Below are 19003 nucleotides of genomic sequence, written 5' to 3'. Positions count from 1 at the left end.
GTTTGGGTCTTATGTCTTATTACATTATGTATCTCCAAAGTACTAATACACATTATTCCTTTGTGTATGTACTGCATAGGTACAAGCTATTACAGATTGTTGCAGAGCAGATTATAATGTACTAAATATGGCACAATGTATGGCACAAAGTACAATTTATAAAGGGTAGCATAAATCAACATCATTGCCCTTGAACTTACTAGACATTTGTAGATAAATGTGAAATTTGCAAAAATTGAAAAACATCATTTGGTCTGTGCTACAAGCTCCTATACGTAATCACAGTTTGTTGCTTCAAACTCTGCACTATATTGAGAGCTCTTGTGCACTGACGACTCACATATAAAGGCAATGTCACCGTGAAGTTAATTCTTACAATCTGTGGTTTCATTTTTGTTCATTCATTTTTCATCTCTAATAATATGGAGAAAAGGAGACATATCCAAAAAGTTAGGTTGCCCGCTGGAACCGAGAAATAGACAGCAAACTGTGTGGATTGTTCATTTTATTCAGTAATTTCTAATAATAGCCAACCTGAGAAGCCAAAGCATGTATTTTCTTGATGACTGCATGTATCTGTAGTTTGTTTTTTCGGCGCCGCTGCAGTTTGGGGGTCTTGGTTATAGCTGTGTGGGTGCAGCAGGTGTTGGAGGCTGAGCTGGTGGTTGAAGTGGAGTGTTGCTTTTTGCAGCTGCTCTCACCACGTCCTGTCTCCTGCACTTTTGCAAAAACGCCTCTGCACCAACAAACTGCTTCAACCGGGTTTCTTTCCGACGCCACAAAAGCTCACTTCCTGTCATGATCTGTGACTTTGCATACGATGTCAAAACGAGCTGAAATGTTGAACTCTGCCTTGTAAAGAAACGTGTTTGGAGACATACAGACTTTAGGGTTCAAAACTGAAAGTCTATTTATTTAAAAGCTTTAAATCATTTGAGTTCAGCAGTTTTTACAGGCAGTGGACAGTTTCACAAACACAAAGCAAAAATGTGAACAGTTAAATGTAAAATATCAAATCGTCGAGCTCAGATTAACTCAGACGCCCGGTTTTCCACCTGAGCCCTGAAACAAAACAAAAAACATGTATTAGTGTCAGTACATTTTTTTTTACAACTTTTTTTTATTTTGAAAACTTTATTCTTCGTGTGACAAAGACAAACCTGGAGTTTCCAGATCAGAGCAGCCACAAAGACTCCGTACACCAGACCTTTGACGATGAGAACAGTGTAGGACAGTTTGGCCGTGCGGGTGATCATGAGGTTTTCTGGAAAGATTACAAACAATTCACAGAAAATGTCCTTACATCTTAATTCATGTTAGTCCTTGATAGTAATAATTCTAAAACTTGAACTGAACTAAACCAGGTCATACATACTTTTCGAGATGCCTGTCTTGCCTGTAGAAAACAGAGAGAACTTTAGAACCAGTTTACAAATGTGTCATAACTTTAATGTATTCATCTTCTTTTGACATGTTTGGACTTACCTTCAATGCTATGAATTTCCCTGTGGTGATATGAGTATTCTGTCCCATTGAAGAACGTGACGTTACATGTGAATGTGTTGCCCGGCGTGTACCACTGTTCCTTGAGGACCGTAAGTCGACTGCTGATGGTGTAGGTGCCGTCTTCAGTCTTTAGCGCGGTGGTGTCCTTAGATACTCGCTCCTTGACCTCGACCGTATTGTTGTACCAAGCCACAGTCACATGGTCGGGGTAGAATTTTCTGGCCACGCACACCAGCGTCTTAAATTTGGGACCCTCTTCCTCGGATGGTTCAAAAATGTGCACTTCGGGTTTAGTGATTGTGGCGCCTGGTTCTGCAGAGAGACAAGAAGGATTTGATTTGATTTTTAACAAACATGACCACAATTGTAGCTGGTGCTGCTGGTAATTTGACAAAATGTTCACAAAACAAAGTGCTATTTTCTATTACTCTGTCACTTGTGTTATTACACATGTGAGCGCTCAGATTTCATTTGCAGGCGACCGATAAAAAGGGGAAACATTATAATAATGGGTAATGTTACGCTGACTTTGTCATGCACTTAGTTTGTGAAATCAAGATCACATCAAAAGTTTTTCTGCATTTTTCACTTTTTTCATGAATTTGCCTTGTTTTAAACACTGTAGTTAAGGTGAGCCTGTGGTTTGTGAGTAGAGCGGTGGTTTGGGAGTTAATTTAAGAGCTAAAATCTCTGTGTTTCTTCCACATAATATACATGATGCCTACATGGCTGTGAAAAATATTTTTGGAAATTCCATTATCACATCAGAGCTTGTTTTGCAAGTTCTAGACTCAACAACAATGACGCAAAAGCATAAAACATACATATAGCCCCAAGTAGCCTGTATTTATTGTATGTTTTACAAAACAAGTAAAACTTCAACCATAAGATTTTGGTGTTTTGGTGAACATTTTGAATCTCTGCTTCCCACGTTTTATCTACAAACCATTTTACAGAAACTAGTCTTAAAGTCTGACCATTAAAGATATGTTCATGTACATTTATCCACAGTTGGAGTTTGTATATTCTTACCTAAAACCGTCAGTTTCGTTCCCGCTCCAAAGTAGGCAGGATCGTAGTTCACACTGATACATTGCTACTGTCAAAACCATTTGTCAGATCAGCCTTTACTTTTTCCAATACATTAACAGCAGATTTACCAAACACTTTCATTGCAGCAAAGAATATAACAATTTCTAGAAATCTAAACACTCAAAGATATTTTATTATTATTTGTAGTTTTGGTTGTTCTTACCTAAGACAGTGAGTTTAGTCCCTGGTCCAAAGTAAGCCTCTGCCTGAAAGCTCACAGTAATACACCCGAATGAGAGGAACCTGTCTCCTCTACGCGCTACCCCAAAAACTGGGCAATGAGCCAGATTTATCACTTTTGCACAGGCTTCACAAAACACAACTGCATTTTCCTGCTCATACTTTTGCAACTCAAATTAACTTTTAAAACTTGAATTTGGAGATTATTTTACCCAGACAGTGAATAACTATCACAGCATCACTTCATTTTTTGTAGTCATTCACAATATTGCAGTTTGAACAGGAGTTTGTGTAGTTCTTACCTAAAACAGTGAGTTTAGTCCCAGCTCCAAAGTACGCAGGAGTGTATGAGCACAGAGCTGCACAACTGCTCAAAAACGACCTGTTTTTTTTGTCTCTGCTTCAAGTTTTTTCTGTCTTATGCATAACTTGTCAACTTGTCATATTAGGCATGTGACATTTTGACCAATACAGAGCACTAGTATTTAGTACAAAATACAAAAATGATCTTCTTGTTATTTAAAGATGATCTTACCTAAAACAGTTAACTTGGTTCCTTCACCAAAGTATGCTTCACTCGAGCCAAAGTCACAGTGAGCCTCGTCAGTGTCTTAACTGGCTCGCAATATACAGATAAGCTTTTTATTTTAACCATTTACCAAATCATAAACTAGATGCATTTAGGACAAAGCTGCTATCAACACACAGTCGTCTTACTCACCTAAGACGGTAAGTTTGGTCCCTTGGCCGAAATATGCTTCATAGTTGGCACAGAGCTTAAGCGTGATATCAAAAAGTCCTCAGACCAACACCTCTGTCGCTCTAGACTTTACACTCAATGCTTTCCAAAAATATAACTCCACTACTGAAGCACTTACCTATAACGGTGAGCTTTGTACCCGGGCCAAAGTAAGCTTCAGCGCCAGAGTCACAGTGAAGGAATACCAAGCATGAAACTCACCATTTTCTGAACAAATGGCATCTTTTTACAACAAAAAACTCAAACATTTACTTAAAGATGTATCATTTTGGCTCTAAATGTCTATAATACAATGTTAAACTTACCTAAAACTGTCAGCTTTGTCCCTTGCCCAAAGTAGGCTTCATTCAAGTTGTCACAGTGAGGATTTACAGAGCAACAAACCTCACCATTTTGAAGCAATGCACCAGAATAGCAACAAATTATGTAGTGTAAATTTACCTAGAACAGTGAGTTTGGTGCCGGGTCCAAAGTAAGCAGGTTGAGTGCTGGTCACAGTGCTGTCAGTGCAGCTCAAAACCGACTCTTTTCTAAAGCATCCACTTCAATCTCTTCATTGCAGGCTGTGGTTCCTGCTCATCCAAAACTATGACTTCTCGAAAAGAAGCTGCAGTCTCAATGGCATCCTCCACCAAAACCTAGACATTACCAATGATTTAATATGGCCTAATGTCAGAACAAGTCCAGAGTAATCCATGCTAGTTAAGCATCAGTGGATTGAAGTTCCAGATCCAGATGCTTTGAGTAATTGTTGCCACAGTTTTTATGCTGAAGAGGCTTTGACCCAATTAGATGATAAAACAATCATCTTTAATAAAGCCCAGTGTCTTCAGAGTTAGAGGTGTGTCCCATTGAGGAGAGGCAGATGTCAGATTTTAAGGCCTGCCTCCGCCCTGTCTCCTTTGGCTCCTGTCCCGGTTCATTCAGCGCAGCCCTGTGTGAGGCTCGGAGGTTTTTGTACGGCGCCTCTATTGGAATGTATCACGGTGCCCCCTGTCCCCACGATGAAAAGACTTCATACAAAAAGCTCAGCGAGAGAAAAAAGAGAGAGAGGAGCAGCACCTGCAGCGCCCCTCAACGCAGCGTGTCAATCAAACAGACACGTGAAGCGCAGACACTGACAATAGTTAAAGACATATAGAGGGGGGCTTTTTAAGGAGCAGGAAGTGACACGTTATCTGCCACACATCAGATCCACTCAGATATGAGAGGCGTGATCGACATTTTGGGAAAGAGAAGATGTCATGTTATGTAAAATAATGCCTCATATTGATTCACTGATTCGGGTCAAGAGTTGGGTCAGATGTTTCAGTAGTTTTCAATCTGTGGTACTTGGGCTTCTTCAGGTGGTGCTTTAGAAATGATTTAGTGCTTGGTGTGAAAGGTTTGCAATTGTCTATGTCGTCTGTTGAGATTGTGACAAAGAGGCTTTAAAGGTTTTTTGAGTCTTTATGGTCTGCAACTAGAAAGTTAAGTTTGGACATACACAGAGAAAAGACATTTGCTTACACTATATGAAGCCTTATCAAAATGACTTAACCTCTAACCCCCCCACCTGGACGGAGTGCATTTTCTTCAGTTTGGCTTTACCTGAATCTAAAGGCCTAAAAAAAAAAAAAAAACATCAAATAACGATCAAAAGAGGATGAAAACACAACAAAAGGTGACAAAAAAAGTGATGAAGACGCAGCAAAAAAGTGACAAGAAATGTGCCGGAAAAGCAGCAAAAAATCCGCCAAAAATGTAGCAAAAAAGTGACAAAAAAGCAATAAAAAAAGCAACAAAACACAACAAAAAAATGACAAAAAAAAGCTAAAAAAAAAAGTGACGAAAATGCAACAAGAGACTAAAACAGAGACAGAAAACGTGGCGACAACGTGACAAAAAAGGTACAATCACTTAGCTTTCAAATGAGGCATTACACTGTTGGTCTCCAGTCAAGAAACTTTGAGATTTGGGTAAAGCCGAACTGGAGAAAATGCTCTTGGTTTAGGCGGGGGCTAAGAGGTTAAACTGATTGTTCAACTATTCAAAACAAGCAAAGTAAACTAATATTATGTGTAAGCTGTGGCTGTTAAAACTTAAAAAATGCAGTTGTGGAGAAGTCATTATGATTATAGTTACAGGCCTTTAGACTTAATGTAATCCTGCTTCTCCCCAGCAGAGGTCAGTGTCTCCTAACTCATTATTGTTATCCTTTCTCATTAATCAGCTTATCTCAACCCAATCCATATTATTACATAGGTTGCACACATACACTTATATCTGATATTGAACCAAGGTAAGTGACAGTGGGCGATATTTGTGTCTATTACGTGTGAACGCCTGGGGTTATAGACACTAATCTGACACCTGCTCACTTATCTGAAACTTGTGGTGAAAGTGGGTGTTCGTTTTTTTTTTTAATGTTATTTGACATCAAAGCATAATATAAAAAGACGTATGGTTATAAATTTTCTATACATGCCCAGTATTCACGTTTATATTTAGCTCATATATATCAGAAATACACAACCAATTCCAGATCCCATTCATTTATTTCACAGTTATTGTTAGGCTTTTGTGGGCTCTGTGTCACTGTGCTCGACTTGTAGCGCAGAAAAACACAGCTGAATCCTCTTTGGTCACATTATTTATGTTCAGATAAAATTCAAGGACTGCCGGCCGAGATAAAGAGAACTTGGATTTGTCAAAGTTGCTCTCAATGTTCGAGGTGCCTTTTCCGACTGAGAAAGCCACCAGCTCCATGTTGGTATCCGAAATCCTCTGCCTGAACCAGTACATGTAGTGATGCTCATTCTGGGAGTGAGTGCAGTTTAAAGTTACAGCAGATCCAGAGCGGCTCAGCACATCTCCAGCTTGTTGGATGTTCACAGCAGAACAGGAATCTGAAAGACCAAAAAATGTGTCATGAAGTAGAAATATTGCTAATGCTGAACTTTATAAATGTACTTACTTATGAAGATTAAACTCAAAATAAATATGAATGGAAAAGTTGCCATTGTTGAATGTTGTTGCCAGAACTGAACAGCGAACAAAACGCTGAAGCCAAGATTGTGCTGCCTTATACTGAATGCTCCTCTCCTCCTATTCGAGCTGTGGCTGTGTAAACAGTGCCTCCTACTGGATATTTGTGAAACTGAACAGAGAAGTGAGTGAAAGTGGGACAGGTTGTGTGATGTGGTGAGACATGGAGGGACAGACATGAGAAATTACTCTAAAATCAAATGAAGACTAGCATAATTTCCGCCCCAAATCACACATAATCAGAAAGTCTGGACACAATATTGTACATTTTATGCAACATTAAGGTTTTCTTTTCTTAGGTTTTCAATTACTTAAATGCATTTATCATATCGAAACATGTGGAAATATTAGATTAATCAAGAATGGAGTAACATTTGGATATTTGACAAATTGGACAAAATAAATATTGAAAAAGTCATCAAAACATGCAGCTAAATGTGCTTTTTTTTTTTTTTTTTTTTTAAATGGTGGCCTTCCGTTGGCACAATTCCTTTAATTATTCAGAAAGGGGTTGATCTAATATAAGATATGGCGTACCCTCAAGATAGAATCTCATTCCCTCAAGATAATACGCAGTTAAAAAAAAAAAAATCTAATATATATACTGCACTTCATTCCATAATAATATTAATAATATTTGTTTTGCTTTTGTCTGATGCCACCATCCAGCTGTGAGAATCTCACTGCAAAGAGCATTCGCACAACAAAAACTGAACACACTTCAGCTTGTGTAATTTTGAATGCAATCCAAATGTAGGTTTTAGTATCAGAGCGAAATAAACCACATCACTGTGTACTGGCAGCACAGTAATACGTTGCTGAGTCGGAGCTTTTCACACTGGAGATGGTGAGAGCTCCTTTCTGTCGTTCTTCTCTGCTCATCTCAAACCCTGTCGCAAAATCTTTCTCAAAGTCGGGTGTACTGCCAAAGTAGTTGTAGATGATTAACTTCAGCTGTCCGTCCTGTAGCTGTTTGTACCAAAGCATCACGTTCATGCCCTTGTCATCGTGTTTGCAGTTCATCACTACTTTAGCGGTTTGGCTCACTATCCTGGGGGACGATGGGTCAAATGTTATGGCTTCTGCATCTGCAAACACAAAGAGTAATCAACAATACAATACAGTGCAATGTCAATACAATATGTGGTATAATTGTTACATTACATGAAAAGGCGAGAATGAATCCAGTCACAGCCAAAGACATCTTAAACGTGCCCATTTGAATGTGAAATAATGCAGTCAGTAGGCCATGAAAATGCAGAGACCAAACCCTCAGTCGGCCCCTCCCACTGCTCCTCATTAGACAAATGAATGAGCACATTTATCTTTTGCAGCAATTACATTTTTCTTGTTATTGTACTGTACATGTAATGCAAGGGGAGCTAAAGTTATGTGGATTTGATCGAGAAGTGAATTAATAGTTTTATTGAATACATATTTATTATTTATCATAGTGCTTAAAAGATCTGGTCGATTAAGACAGATTACAAACATTCATTCTTCATTTTGCAAATTCCCCCTGTACAAGTCTCATAGCATAGGATTACATTATTTTCTAGGTATTGTTTATTTTTTAACAGATTCGTCAGCTTGTCTTTACACAAATGGACATTTATGTAAATTACAAATTTAATAGTTACTTGTTACTCAATAGTTACTGAAACCAATTTTTTTTTTTATGATCTGGTCTATAATATTTCACCCCCAATGTTGATGTATTTATTATTATATTTGTATTTTTTTTATTTATTTCAAATCAGTAGGAGGGAAGAAAGATGGTGGTGGCTCCAGTGCACTCAGTGTTGGCAGCACGTGCACTTGCAGCTTGAAATCTTCCTGTGATGGGTTTTGAGCTGGGAGTGGCCTTGTCCCACATCACTGTGTTCTCTGGCAGCGCAGTAATACGTCGCGGAGTCGTTGGTTTTCGCACTGGAGATGGTGAGAGCTCCTGTCTGTCTGTTTTTCCTACTCATTGTAAACCCCGTCCCAAAGTCTTTCTCAAAGCTAGAATCACTGCCGTAGCTGTAGACGATTAACTGCAGCTGTCCGTCCTCTGGTTGTTTGTACCAAAGCATTACTTCCATGTTATCGTCATTGTGGTGGCAGTTAATCTCTACTTTAGTGGATGGGTTCACTATCCTGGGGGACGATGGGTCAAAGGTTATGGCTTTTGCATCTGTGAGAAAGCAAATCAAAGTTAAAAAGAGATTATTCTGCTGTTAAAATTGTACAAAAGATAAACTTTGCATTACATGAAACAACGAGGAGAATCAGTTCAATCGAAAGCAGCAACATCCTTCACCAGGTCAAAGTACTTACAAGAATGAACCCGTCCTTCAAATGCAAAATCCCCAAATCTTTCTGACTCCACCCACTGACACTTTTAGGTAGATGTACTGAGATGTAAATATTATCTGGAGCTGCTTTCACTTAATCCTCTTAAATATGAGTAAATGGTTTTCTGGCTGAGTAACAGAAATACTGTATATTAAGAATATGTTAAAATTGAATATTATAACACTTTTACCCATTGCTTCAAGATTTCACTTTTCTTCCTGTGATATGCGTTTCCAGTTCCAGAAACCACTTTTCAAACGGTTTCTTGCACTTTGGCGGGGTGCCAACCCAGTGGTGTGCACTTTATCAGGCTGCTCTTTTACTATTAGAGTCACTTTTCTTTTTTAGCTTAACATCTTAACTCCCACCAGAACCAAGCACATTTTCTCTAGTGTGGCATTACCCAAATAAAGGCTTCTTGAAAAAAGCATCAAAATAGCAATGGAAACGTGGATGAAAACGCAACAAAAGAGCAACAAAAACCTACGCCAGGATCCTGTTTGTGGACTTCAGCTCTGCCTTCAACACCATCCTCCCTGGACTGTTGCCAGACAAGCTCTACCAGCTCAGCGTGCCCAACTCCCTCTGCAGGTGGATCACTGACTTCCTGACGGACCGGAAACAGCACGTGCGGCTGGGGAAGATCGTCTCAGACACTCGGACTCCAAACACCTCAGGGCTGTGTACTTCCCCCCTGGCTCTTCTCCCTGTACACAAACTACTGCACCTCCAGTCACCAGTCCATTATCATGGGGCTCATCTCGGACAGTGATGAGTCTGTCTAAAGGAGAGAGGTGGACCGGCTGGCGTCCTGGTGCAGCCACAACAACCTGGAGCTGAACGCCCAGAAGACAGAAAACTTGTGCATTTGAAATAAAGAAATATGTGGTGCTTATACTTGTAAATCCAGTCCACTCCACTGTGTGACAGAGATTGAGCATCTTTCACTGAGACTGTGGAGGTTTTGAGCTGGGAGTGGCTTTACCCCACAACACTGTGAGACTAGCAGCACAAAAATACACAGCCGAGTGTGAGAGGTTTGCACTGAGCACTGTGAGGGAACCAGCCTGGCCATTCTTTGCGTTGGTTCTACCCATCTTAAACTGCTTCTTCATTTCACCCTCGTAGTTTTCAGAGCCAACGTAGGAGTATCCAATCAGCGTCATAGAGCGTCTGTCCAGTCTGTGCTGGTACCAAAGCATAACCGGAAGACCAGAGTCGTCATGTTCACAGTTTATTAAGATTTCAGCACTTTGGTTTGCTATGATGGGGGGAGATTGTTGAAATGTAGCTGCCTCTGCCAGACCTGAAGACAGAAAAACACACAAGTTATTACAAAAGTATAGATAAGATAAACAAATTCTAAAAACATTCTTGCTTTGGAACTAGAAATGTTCCTGTTGTATTGTTAAGTAAAGACAAAACAGAGATGAACTATGTCTAAACCAGGACTAAACCAAGCCAGCATTTTTCCAAAGCAGGATTTAACTGTTAAACCTTATATCTGAAAAGGACACCAGGGCTAAAACTTAAACTGCATCTAAACCCTCCACTGTAAAGTATCTTAATAACCTCACATGAAAAATAGAGACAGAAAGCAGCGCAGGTGAGCCAGGAAGACGACATGACGAGTGAAAAGCCTTTGAGGAGGTGCAGTTTGTTATAGTGGTTTTATTCCACCTCCTCCTGCATAAGTGATGATCAGTGTTATACTGCCCCCTAATGGTTTAATCAGCTCAAATTTATATTTATACAAAATGAAATCAAATGTTCACGTGCATGGCCGTATTATGAACTCACTTTGAACATAGGATGGTAGGTCCTTCTGTTGTTCTTCACATTGCGCTTTCTCTGATTTAGATATGGCTTATAATTATAAATAATATAATACACTTTATCTATATAAGATAAGATAATCCTCACATCGAGAAATTCACTTCAGCTCTCAAGAAAACTTCATTCAAATAATAATAAAAAATAATTTACCCCACTCCTTTTTTTGTTTGTTTGTCTGATGTCCCTTCCAGGTACCAAACCATCCAGCTGGGAGAAGCTCTACAAAGAGCATTCACACAACAAAAACTGAACACACTTCAGCTTGTGTAATTTTGAATGCAATCCAAAGGTAGGTTTTAGTATCAGAGCGAAATAAACCACATCACTGTGTACTGGCAGCACAGTAGTACGTCGCTGAGTCGGAGGTGTTCACACTGGAGATGATGAGAGCTCCTTTCTGTCGTTCGTCTCTGCTCATCTCAAACCCCGTCGCGAAATCTTTCTCAAAGTCTGGTTTATTACCAAAGTAGCTGTAGACGATTAACTTCAGCTGTCCATCCTGTAGCTGTTTGTACCAAAGCATCACATACATATCATTGTCATCGTGTTTGCAGTTCATCACTACTTTAGCGGTTTGGCTCACTATCCTGGGGGACGATGGGTCAAATGTTATGGCTTTTGCATCTGCAAACACAAAGAATAATCAACAATTAAGCCAATGCAATTTGTGGTATAATTGTTTGAAAAATTAACTTTACATGAAAAGGCGAGAATGAATCCAATCACAGCCAAAGACATCTTGAACTTGTCTTTTCAACGGCCTATTTGAATGTGAAATAATGCAGTCCGTGAATAACTACAGTGCACAGTCGGCCCCTCCTACTGCTCCTCATTAGACAAATGAATGAGCACGTGCATTATCTTTCGCTTAAAGGAGGAAACATTTAACATCTACCAGTGTCATAGTGTGATTGACCAAGTAGGGTTGAGGTTTTCTTTTTACTAAGACGGTGGCATACTGACTTTAGTTGCAGATTACTATATGTACAAACAGTTATTACATTGTTCTTGTTATTGTTCTGTACATGTAATGCAAGGGGAGCTAAAGTTTTGTGGATTTGATCAAGAAGGAGTGAATTAATAGTTTTTTTGTGCTTAAAAGATCTGGTCGATTAAGACACTGCTTTGCAAAGAGACAATTATAGTATAGGAGTATCTGCGACTGCATGTACACAAAAGGCCATTTATGTAAAATTTGCAATAGTTACTTGCATGAAACTAGTTAGATTTTTTTATGATCTGGTCCACAGTGTTGCGCATCCAATGTTGATGTGTTAATGGATTAGTGGTTCTCGTGAACTCAGTGTTGGCAGCATGTTGCACTTGCAGCTTGACATATTCTCTGTGATGGGTTTTGAGCTGGGAGTGGCCGTGTCCCACATCACTGTGTTCTCTGGCAGCGCAGTAATACGTCGCGGAGTCGTTGGTTTTCACTCTGGAGATGGTGAGAGCTCCCGTCTGTTGGTTTTTCCTGCTCATTGCAAACCCAGTCGCGAAGTCTTTCTCAAAGCTAGGATCAAGGTTGACGTTGTAGCTGTAGACGATTAACTGCAGCTGTCCGTCCTCTGGTTGTTTGTACCAAAGCATTATATCCATACTATTGTCATCGTGGTGGCAGTTAATCTCTACTTTAGTGGATGGGTTCACTATCCTGGGGGACGATGGGTCAAAGGTTATGGCTTTTGCATCTGTGAGAAAGCAAATCAAAGTTAAAAAGAGATTATTCAGATGTTAAAATTGTGCAAAAGATAAACTTTGCATTACATGAAACAACGAGGAGAATCAGTTCAATCAAAAACAGCAACATCCTTCACCAGGTCAAAGTACTTACAAGAATGAACCCGTCCTTCAAATGCAAAATCCCCAAACCTTTGTGACTCCACCCACTGACACTTTTAGGTGAATGTACTGAGGTGTATATATTATTTAGAGCTGCTTTCACTTAATCCTCTTAATAATGGGTAAATACTTCTCTGGCTGAGTAACAGATCGATATTAAGATTTTTTTTTTTTTAAGTTAAATTATTATTACCATTACTTCAAATTTCAACTTTTCTGCCTGTGATACACGTTTCCATTTTGCAATGTTTTGCAGTTGTGGCTCAAATATAGAAACCACTTTTCAAACGGTTTCTTGCACTTTGATGCGGTGCCAACCCGGTGGTGTGCACTTTATCAGACTGTTCTTTTAATATTAGAGTCAATTCTGTTTGGTTCATACAAATCTAAGTTTTTATGTAGGTCAACCTCTTAACACCCACCAGAACCAAGCACATTTTCTCCAGTGTGACATTACCCAAATAAAAGCTTCTTCAAAAAAGCTTCAAAATAGCGACGGATACGAGGATGAAAACACAACAAAAGAGTGACAGAAACCTGGCAAAAAATTATGAAAAAGTGACAAAAATATGACGTAAAAAAGCAGCAACAAAGCGGCAACAACACAAGGAAAAAGATCCAAACACAGTGGATGAATTTTGTCGGTCTTAGCTTTCAGATGAGGCGTTACACTGACCTATAGGCTGTATGCTTTTAGATTTGGGTAAAGTTGAACTGGAGAAAATGCGCTCGGTTAACAGGTTAAAGGGCCCTATACCAGAGTTTTTTTTTCTAGCTGTGGAAAACAAAACCTCTTGTTCCGTTTATTGTGAAAGGAGATATTTGTGGGAAAATACATTTGTGCATCTAAATATCTGTAAACTTGTGCCTTTGAAATAAACGTGTAATGCTTATACTTGGAAATCAATCAATCAATCAATCAAATTTTATTTGTATAGCGCCCAACAACAACCAGAAGGTGCCCAGAGCGCTTTCCAGGATAAAAACAAGAATCATAGTAGACAACAAAAAATACAAAAACACATAAAAACAGCAGTCGAGTCGGTGGCTATGTATCGAAGGCTTTCCTGAAAAAATGTGTCTTCAACTGTGATTTAAAAACACTCAGCTCTGTGATGTTACGAAGCTGGACCGGAAATCCAGTCCACTCCACTGTGTGACAGAGATTGAGCATCTTTCACTGAGACTGTGGAGGTTTTGAGCTGGGAGTGGCTCTAACCCACACCACTGTGATACTTGCAGCGCAGAAATACACAGCTGAGTGTGAGAGGTTTGCACTGAGCACTGTGAGGGAGCCAGCCTTGCCATTCTTTGTGTTTTTACTGTCCATCTTAAACTGCTTCTTCATTTCACCCTCGTAGTTTTCAGAGCCAGCGTAGGTGTATCCAATCAGAGTCATAGAGCGTCTGTCCAGTCTGTGCTGGTACCAAAGCATAACCGTAAGACCAGAGTCGTCATGTTCGCAGTTTATTAAGATTTCAGCACTTTGGTTTGCTATGATGGGGGGAGATTGTTGAAATGTAACTGCCTCTGCCAGACCTGAAGACAGAAAAATATACAAGTTATTACAAAAGTATAGATAAGTGCATGGGAAACTCAATAAAATATTTTACTTTGGAACTAAAAATGTTCCTGTTGTATTGTAAAGACAAAACAGAGATAAACTATGTCTAAACCAGGACTAAACCAAGCCAGCACTTTTCCACTTTTCCAAAGCAGGACATAACTGTTTAACCTGATATCTGAAAATGACACCAGGGCTAAAACTTAAACTGCCTCTAAACCCTCGCTGTAAAGTATCTTAAATAAACTCACATGAAAAATACAGACAGAAAGCAGCGCAGGTGAGCCAGGAAGACGACATGTCGAGTGAAAAGCCTTTGAGGAGGTGCAGTTTGTTATAGTGGTTTTATTCCACCTCCTCCTGCATCAGTGATGATCAGTGTTATACTGCCACCTAATGGTTTAATCAGCTCATATTTATAACCGACAGCAACTAACGATTATTTTGGTAATCGATTAATAAACCAATTATTTTTAATGATTTATTGATTAATCGCTTGGCTGTAAATGGTTTATGAAAATCTGCTTCTGATTGGTTGAGACACAGACAGATATTTATGATTTTTTCAATGTACAAAACACAATATTCCTTAACTTCAAAAACAAAGTAGGTTTTCATCAAAAATGCATTTTCATGTCATTTTTGCTCTATTTCAGTTCAGTTGTTTCAGCCCTAAGGTTAAGACACTGCTTTGCAAAGAGAACAAGTCTCATGTTGTAGGAGTACTTTCCTTTACACAAACGGCCATGCATGTATAACACATGCACAATGTTGCACCTCCAATGTTGTTGTGTTTATGGATTAGTAATATTTTTAAAAATTTCAAATCATTTGGAGAGATGAAAGATGATGGTGGCTCTAGTGCACTCAGTGTTGGCAGCATGTTGCACTTGCAGCTTGACATATTCTCTGTGATGGGTTTTGAGCTGGGAGTGGCCGTGTCCCACATCACTGTGTTCTCTGGCAGCGCAGTAATACGTCGCGGAGTCGTTGGTTTTCACACTGGAGATGGTGAGAGCTCCCGTCTGTTGGTTTTTCCTATTCATTGTAAACCCCGTCACAAATTCTTTCTCAAAGATAGGATCACTGTTGATGTAGCTGTAGACGATTAACCTCAGCTGTCCGTCCTCTGGTTGTTTGTACCAAAGCATTATATTCATACTATCGTCATCGTGGTGGCAGTTCATCTCTACTTTAGTGAATGGGTTCACTATCCTGGGGGATGATGGGTCAAATGTTACAACTTTCGCATCTGTGAAATAAATGAAAAAACAAATCTAAGTTAAAAAGGCATTTTTCTGATGTTTGAATAATGCAAAAGATAAACATTGCATTACATGAAACAACAAGGAGAATCAGTTCAATCAAAAACAGCAACATCCTTCACCAGGTCAAAGTACTAACAAGAATGAACCAGTCCTTCAAATGCAAAATCCCCAAACCTTTGTGACTCCACCCACTGACACTTTTAGATGGATGTACTGAGGTGTAAATATTATTTAGAGCCGCTGTCACTTAATCCTCTTAAACATGAGTAAATACTTTTCTGGGAAACAGCTCCATATTAAGACTATTTTTAAAGTTCAAATTATGGTCACGATTATCCAACACTTTAAACCAGGAGTGCCCACACTTTTGGTCTCTGAGGGCCAAAATGAAAAAGTGCCTGTGGGTCGCAGGCCAAACACAGTGATGTCAAGCATGAAACACATAAAACTGCAAAAAGTAATAATTACTTAATTTTATTTTTCAGTAATCATTTGCACTTAATTCTATCTGTGCAAATAACCTGTGATATTAAAACAAATGTTAACTATGGCAAAAGCCTAGTTTTTGTAGAAAAAAAATCAACAATTGCAGCAATGTAGTGCAAAACGTAAACTACAACATCTGTATCTACGTGCAGTACCTACAGTGACTTTACCTCATTCATTTGTTATCTCAAAGAAAATGCCACACTAGATCATTTTGTAAGTGTCAGTTCAGCGTACATTCTTTTATAAGTCAACTTTTAACACGTACCTTTGTTGAAGTCAACAACTATTGCCATAGAAGTTGCAGAACTGGGAAAATCCATATGCTACGACCAGTGTGGGGCAAGTTGCTTAGACATTGTAATATATTGTATATTGGTGATTACAGCTCTAAAAATGTAATATGTTTGTATTACACATTACAGTTTCAAAAATGATGCTGAGTTACACTACTTTGAGTTACTTTGGGCAAAATATAAACTGAAAATAATAACAATGTCACCGAGCAAAAGTGCAGTCAAAGATTTCCTTTTCCTTCGCTTTCCCCCATTCTCTTGTAATTTGTTTTGACGACATTAACTACACGCAACTGCAGATCTTAAACACCAGGAAAAAAATCCTTGTTCAGTTTATTGTAAAAAGAGACTTTTGTGAGAAAATACATTTGTGCATCTAAATATTGGTAAACTTGTGCCTTTGATATACACCTGTGATGCTTATGCCTGGAAATCCAGTCCACTCCACTGTGTGACAGAGATTGAGCATCTTTCACTGAGACTGTGGAGTGGAGGTTTTGAGCTGGGAGTGGCTTTACCCCACAACACTGTGATACTAGCAGCGCAGAAATACACAGCCGAGTGTGAGAGGTTTACACTGAGCACTGTGAGGGAGCCAGTCAGTGTTGTGGGTCTGTCCATCTTAAACTGCTTCTTCATTTCACCCTCGTAGTTTTCAGAGTTAACAAAAGTGTATCCAATCAGCGTCATAGAGCGTCTGTCCAGTCTGTGCTGGTACCAAAGCATAACCGTAAGAGTAGAGTCGTCATGTTTGCAGTCTATTAAGATTTCGGCATTTTGCTTTGCTATGATGGGGGGAGATTGTTGAAATATAACTGCCTCTGCCAGACCTGAAGACAGAAAAACACATTCGTTATTACAGAAGCATAGATAAGTGCTCAATAAAATATTTTGCTTTGGAACTGAAAATGTTCCTGTTGCATTGTTAAGTAAAGACAGAACAGAGATAAACTATGTCTAAACCAGGACTAAACCAAGCCAGCACTTTTCCAAAGCAGGACTTAACTGTTAAACCTGATATCTGAAATGGATGAAATGAAACCAGGGCTAAAACTTAAACTGCCTCTAAACCCTCCACTGTAAAGTATCTGAAATAACCTTACATGAAAAATACAGACAGAAAGCAGCGCAGGTGAGCCGGGTAGACGACATGTCGAGTGAAAAGCCTTTGAGGAGGTGCAGTTTGTTATAGTGGTTTTATTCCGCCTCCTCCTGCATCAGTGATGATCAGTGTTATACTGCCACCTAATGGTTTAATCAGCTCAAATTTATGTTTATGTGAAATCAAATCAAATGTGCTCGTGCATGGCAGTATTATAAACTAAGTTCCTTCTATTGTTCTTGATGTTGAGCTTTCTCTGATGTTGGTATGGTTTATATATAACATACTAAACTTTATTTATATAGCACCTTTTAAAACAATACATTTTACAAAGTGTGATGCACTTTATAGCTCTTTTATTTTACGTCTATGGTTTGTTTTTGTTGTGGATGTAGGGGAGGTTTGAATTATTTAGTTGCAGTTTATGGCTTTGGATTACTACCAGCTCAGTGGATTAGGGATCTATATCAAAAATATTTATTTATTGAAATACTTCATACAAAGATGCTTTGCAAATTAAAATCCTTCCCTTGTGCCCACCATTCACCCTCATGCAGTACTGGCCATGATTGATGAAGTTCAGAAAGTATCTCTGGACTTGTGCTGATCAGTTCAGTGCTCAATTTGGTTCTACTACAGTTTGTGTTTGGTTACAGTTATTGTTTTTTGCTTTATTTAAACCACCATTGCAGAGGATGGAGGTTTTTTGTGTCCATAAAGATGTTGAAATCATATCCTTTCTCTGTTTGTTTGTAGAAAATGTTATAGTTGCTTGAATATCAGACACGACTCCTGCATGTGACAAAACCAGTTCATTTAAGGTGAGCAGCTCCTGTTTCGGTTGTGGTTTCGTGGTCGTCTGCAGTTTTTGCTGAAGAAACTCACTAATGTTGATACTGTGGTATTCGAGCGGCACCAAAATACTCCCCGCTGTCTTTGAGTGTTGGTTTCAGAATGTGGAGACTGGCCATTTTCTGTCCATCACCGCTTACATTAAACTGATCCTTGAATTTATCCTCAACAGTGACACTTTTGTAGTATATGTAGCCCAGGAATATGAGCGACGTGTCCCCTTTGAGGCGCTGGTACCACAGGATCGTGTCGTAGTTGGGGATGTCATGCTTCAAAGTCAGTTTTACTGGAGTTTGTGGATTGATCAGTACATCAGGGGGGGATTGGAAAACCTGCTTGTTGTCTTTGAGAAAACCTCCTAGAGAGAGAAAAAATATAATAAAGTTGGTATTTTTGGCAAGAATGCGTATAAAAAAGCCATACCTTTGATGATGGACATGACAAACATCAAAATGAAATAAAGTGACGGCTTCATGTTGAGCTGAATGAGTCAGTGCAGAGTGTTTCTTGGTTTTATTTGAATGACGAACAGGAAGTGATGACATGACATTGTTTTAGAAACTCAGCCAATAGGAGAACTTTGCCATTCAATAGGCTCTGAACAAGAAGCTACAATGCTATGAAATGAGAGTTTGGCATGAATAATGTGATGTTATGATTTGATGGTTTTGCATTTTGAATAATTGGAAATAATACTGTACATAAAATACAATAATAAATCTGTAAAAACTATTTTAGGTGCCAGAAGTTTTAGTGAGTTGATCAAAAACAATGAGAAATAGTCTAAATAAACTCGCTTGATGGTAATTGTAAATATTGACCATATGATTGATCTTCTCTTCTGCTCCTTTTTATTTA

At 39.0% G+C, this 19003-nt stretch overlaps 1 protein-coding gene and 1 long non-coding RNA gene across 4 annotated transcripts; both read right to left on the bottom strand.

Moving 5' to 3' along the window:
• Positions 1-892: 892 nt before the first annotated feature.
• LOC306975547 lies at positions 893-1274 on the bottom strand. Its single transcript, XR_013793713.1, has 2 exons — positions 1161-1274; positions 893-1062 (listed from the first exon to the last, which is right to left on the bottom strand). It is a non-coding gene; the product is annotated as an uncharacterized lncRNA (long non-coding RNA).
• Positions 1275-1397: 123 nt separating this feature from the next.
• LOC306975541 (M1-specific T cell receptor beta chain) lies at positions 1398-16960 on the bottom strand. 3 transcript variants are annotated; one of them, XM_079573114.1, is made up of 4 exons: positions 11437-11500; positions 11072-11362; positions 3081-3137; positions 1432-1818 (listed from the first exon to the last, which is right to left on the bottom strand). In XM_079573114.1, the coding sequence occupies exons 1-4, from the start codon at positions 11474-11476 to the stop codon at positions 1457-1459; spliced, it is 750 nt and encodes a 249-aa protein (XP_079429240.1). In that variant the 5' UTR covers positions 11477-11500; the 3' UTR covers positions 1432-1456. The 3 variants fall into 3 exon arrangements, 1 of the variants encoding a protein (XP_079429240.1); XR_013793710.1 differs by lacking the exons at positions 3081-3137; positions 11072-11362; positions 11437-11500 and adding exons at positions 3980-4026; positions 16715-16960 and having other exon boundaries at positions 1438-1818; XR_013793711.1 differs by lacking the exons at positions 3081-3137; positions 11072-11362; positions 11437-11500 and adding an exon at positions 3500-3556 and having other exon boundaries at positions 1398-1818.
• Positions 16961-19003: the final 2043 nt, after the last annotated feature.

The sequence above is a fragment of the Gobius niger genome (genome assembly GCF_951799975.1).
Source record: "Gobius niger genome assembly, chromosome: 16".
In the NCBI taxonomy this organism is placed as follows: Eukaryota; Metazoa; Chordata; class Actinopteri; order Gobiiformes; family Gobiidae; genus Gobius; species Gobius niger.
This window is presented reverse-complemented; position numbering and strand designations above follow the sequence as displayed.

Excerpts from the sequence above, each read along its gene's own strand:
- LOC306975541 (XM_079573114.1), bottom strand. The coding sequence starts at position 11,476 with ATGTCTTTGGCTGTGATTGGATTCATTCTCGCCTTTTCAT. Across the intron at positions 11,363-11,436 it reads ATTCATTCTCGCCTTTTCAT|ATGCAAAAGCCATAACATTT; the intron begins GTAAAGTTAATT and ends TTGTGTTTGCAG. Across the intron at positions 1,819-3,080 it reads GACTAAACTCACTGTTTTAG|AACCAGGCGCCACAATCACT; the intron begins GTAAGAACTACA and ends GTCTCTCTGCAG.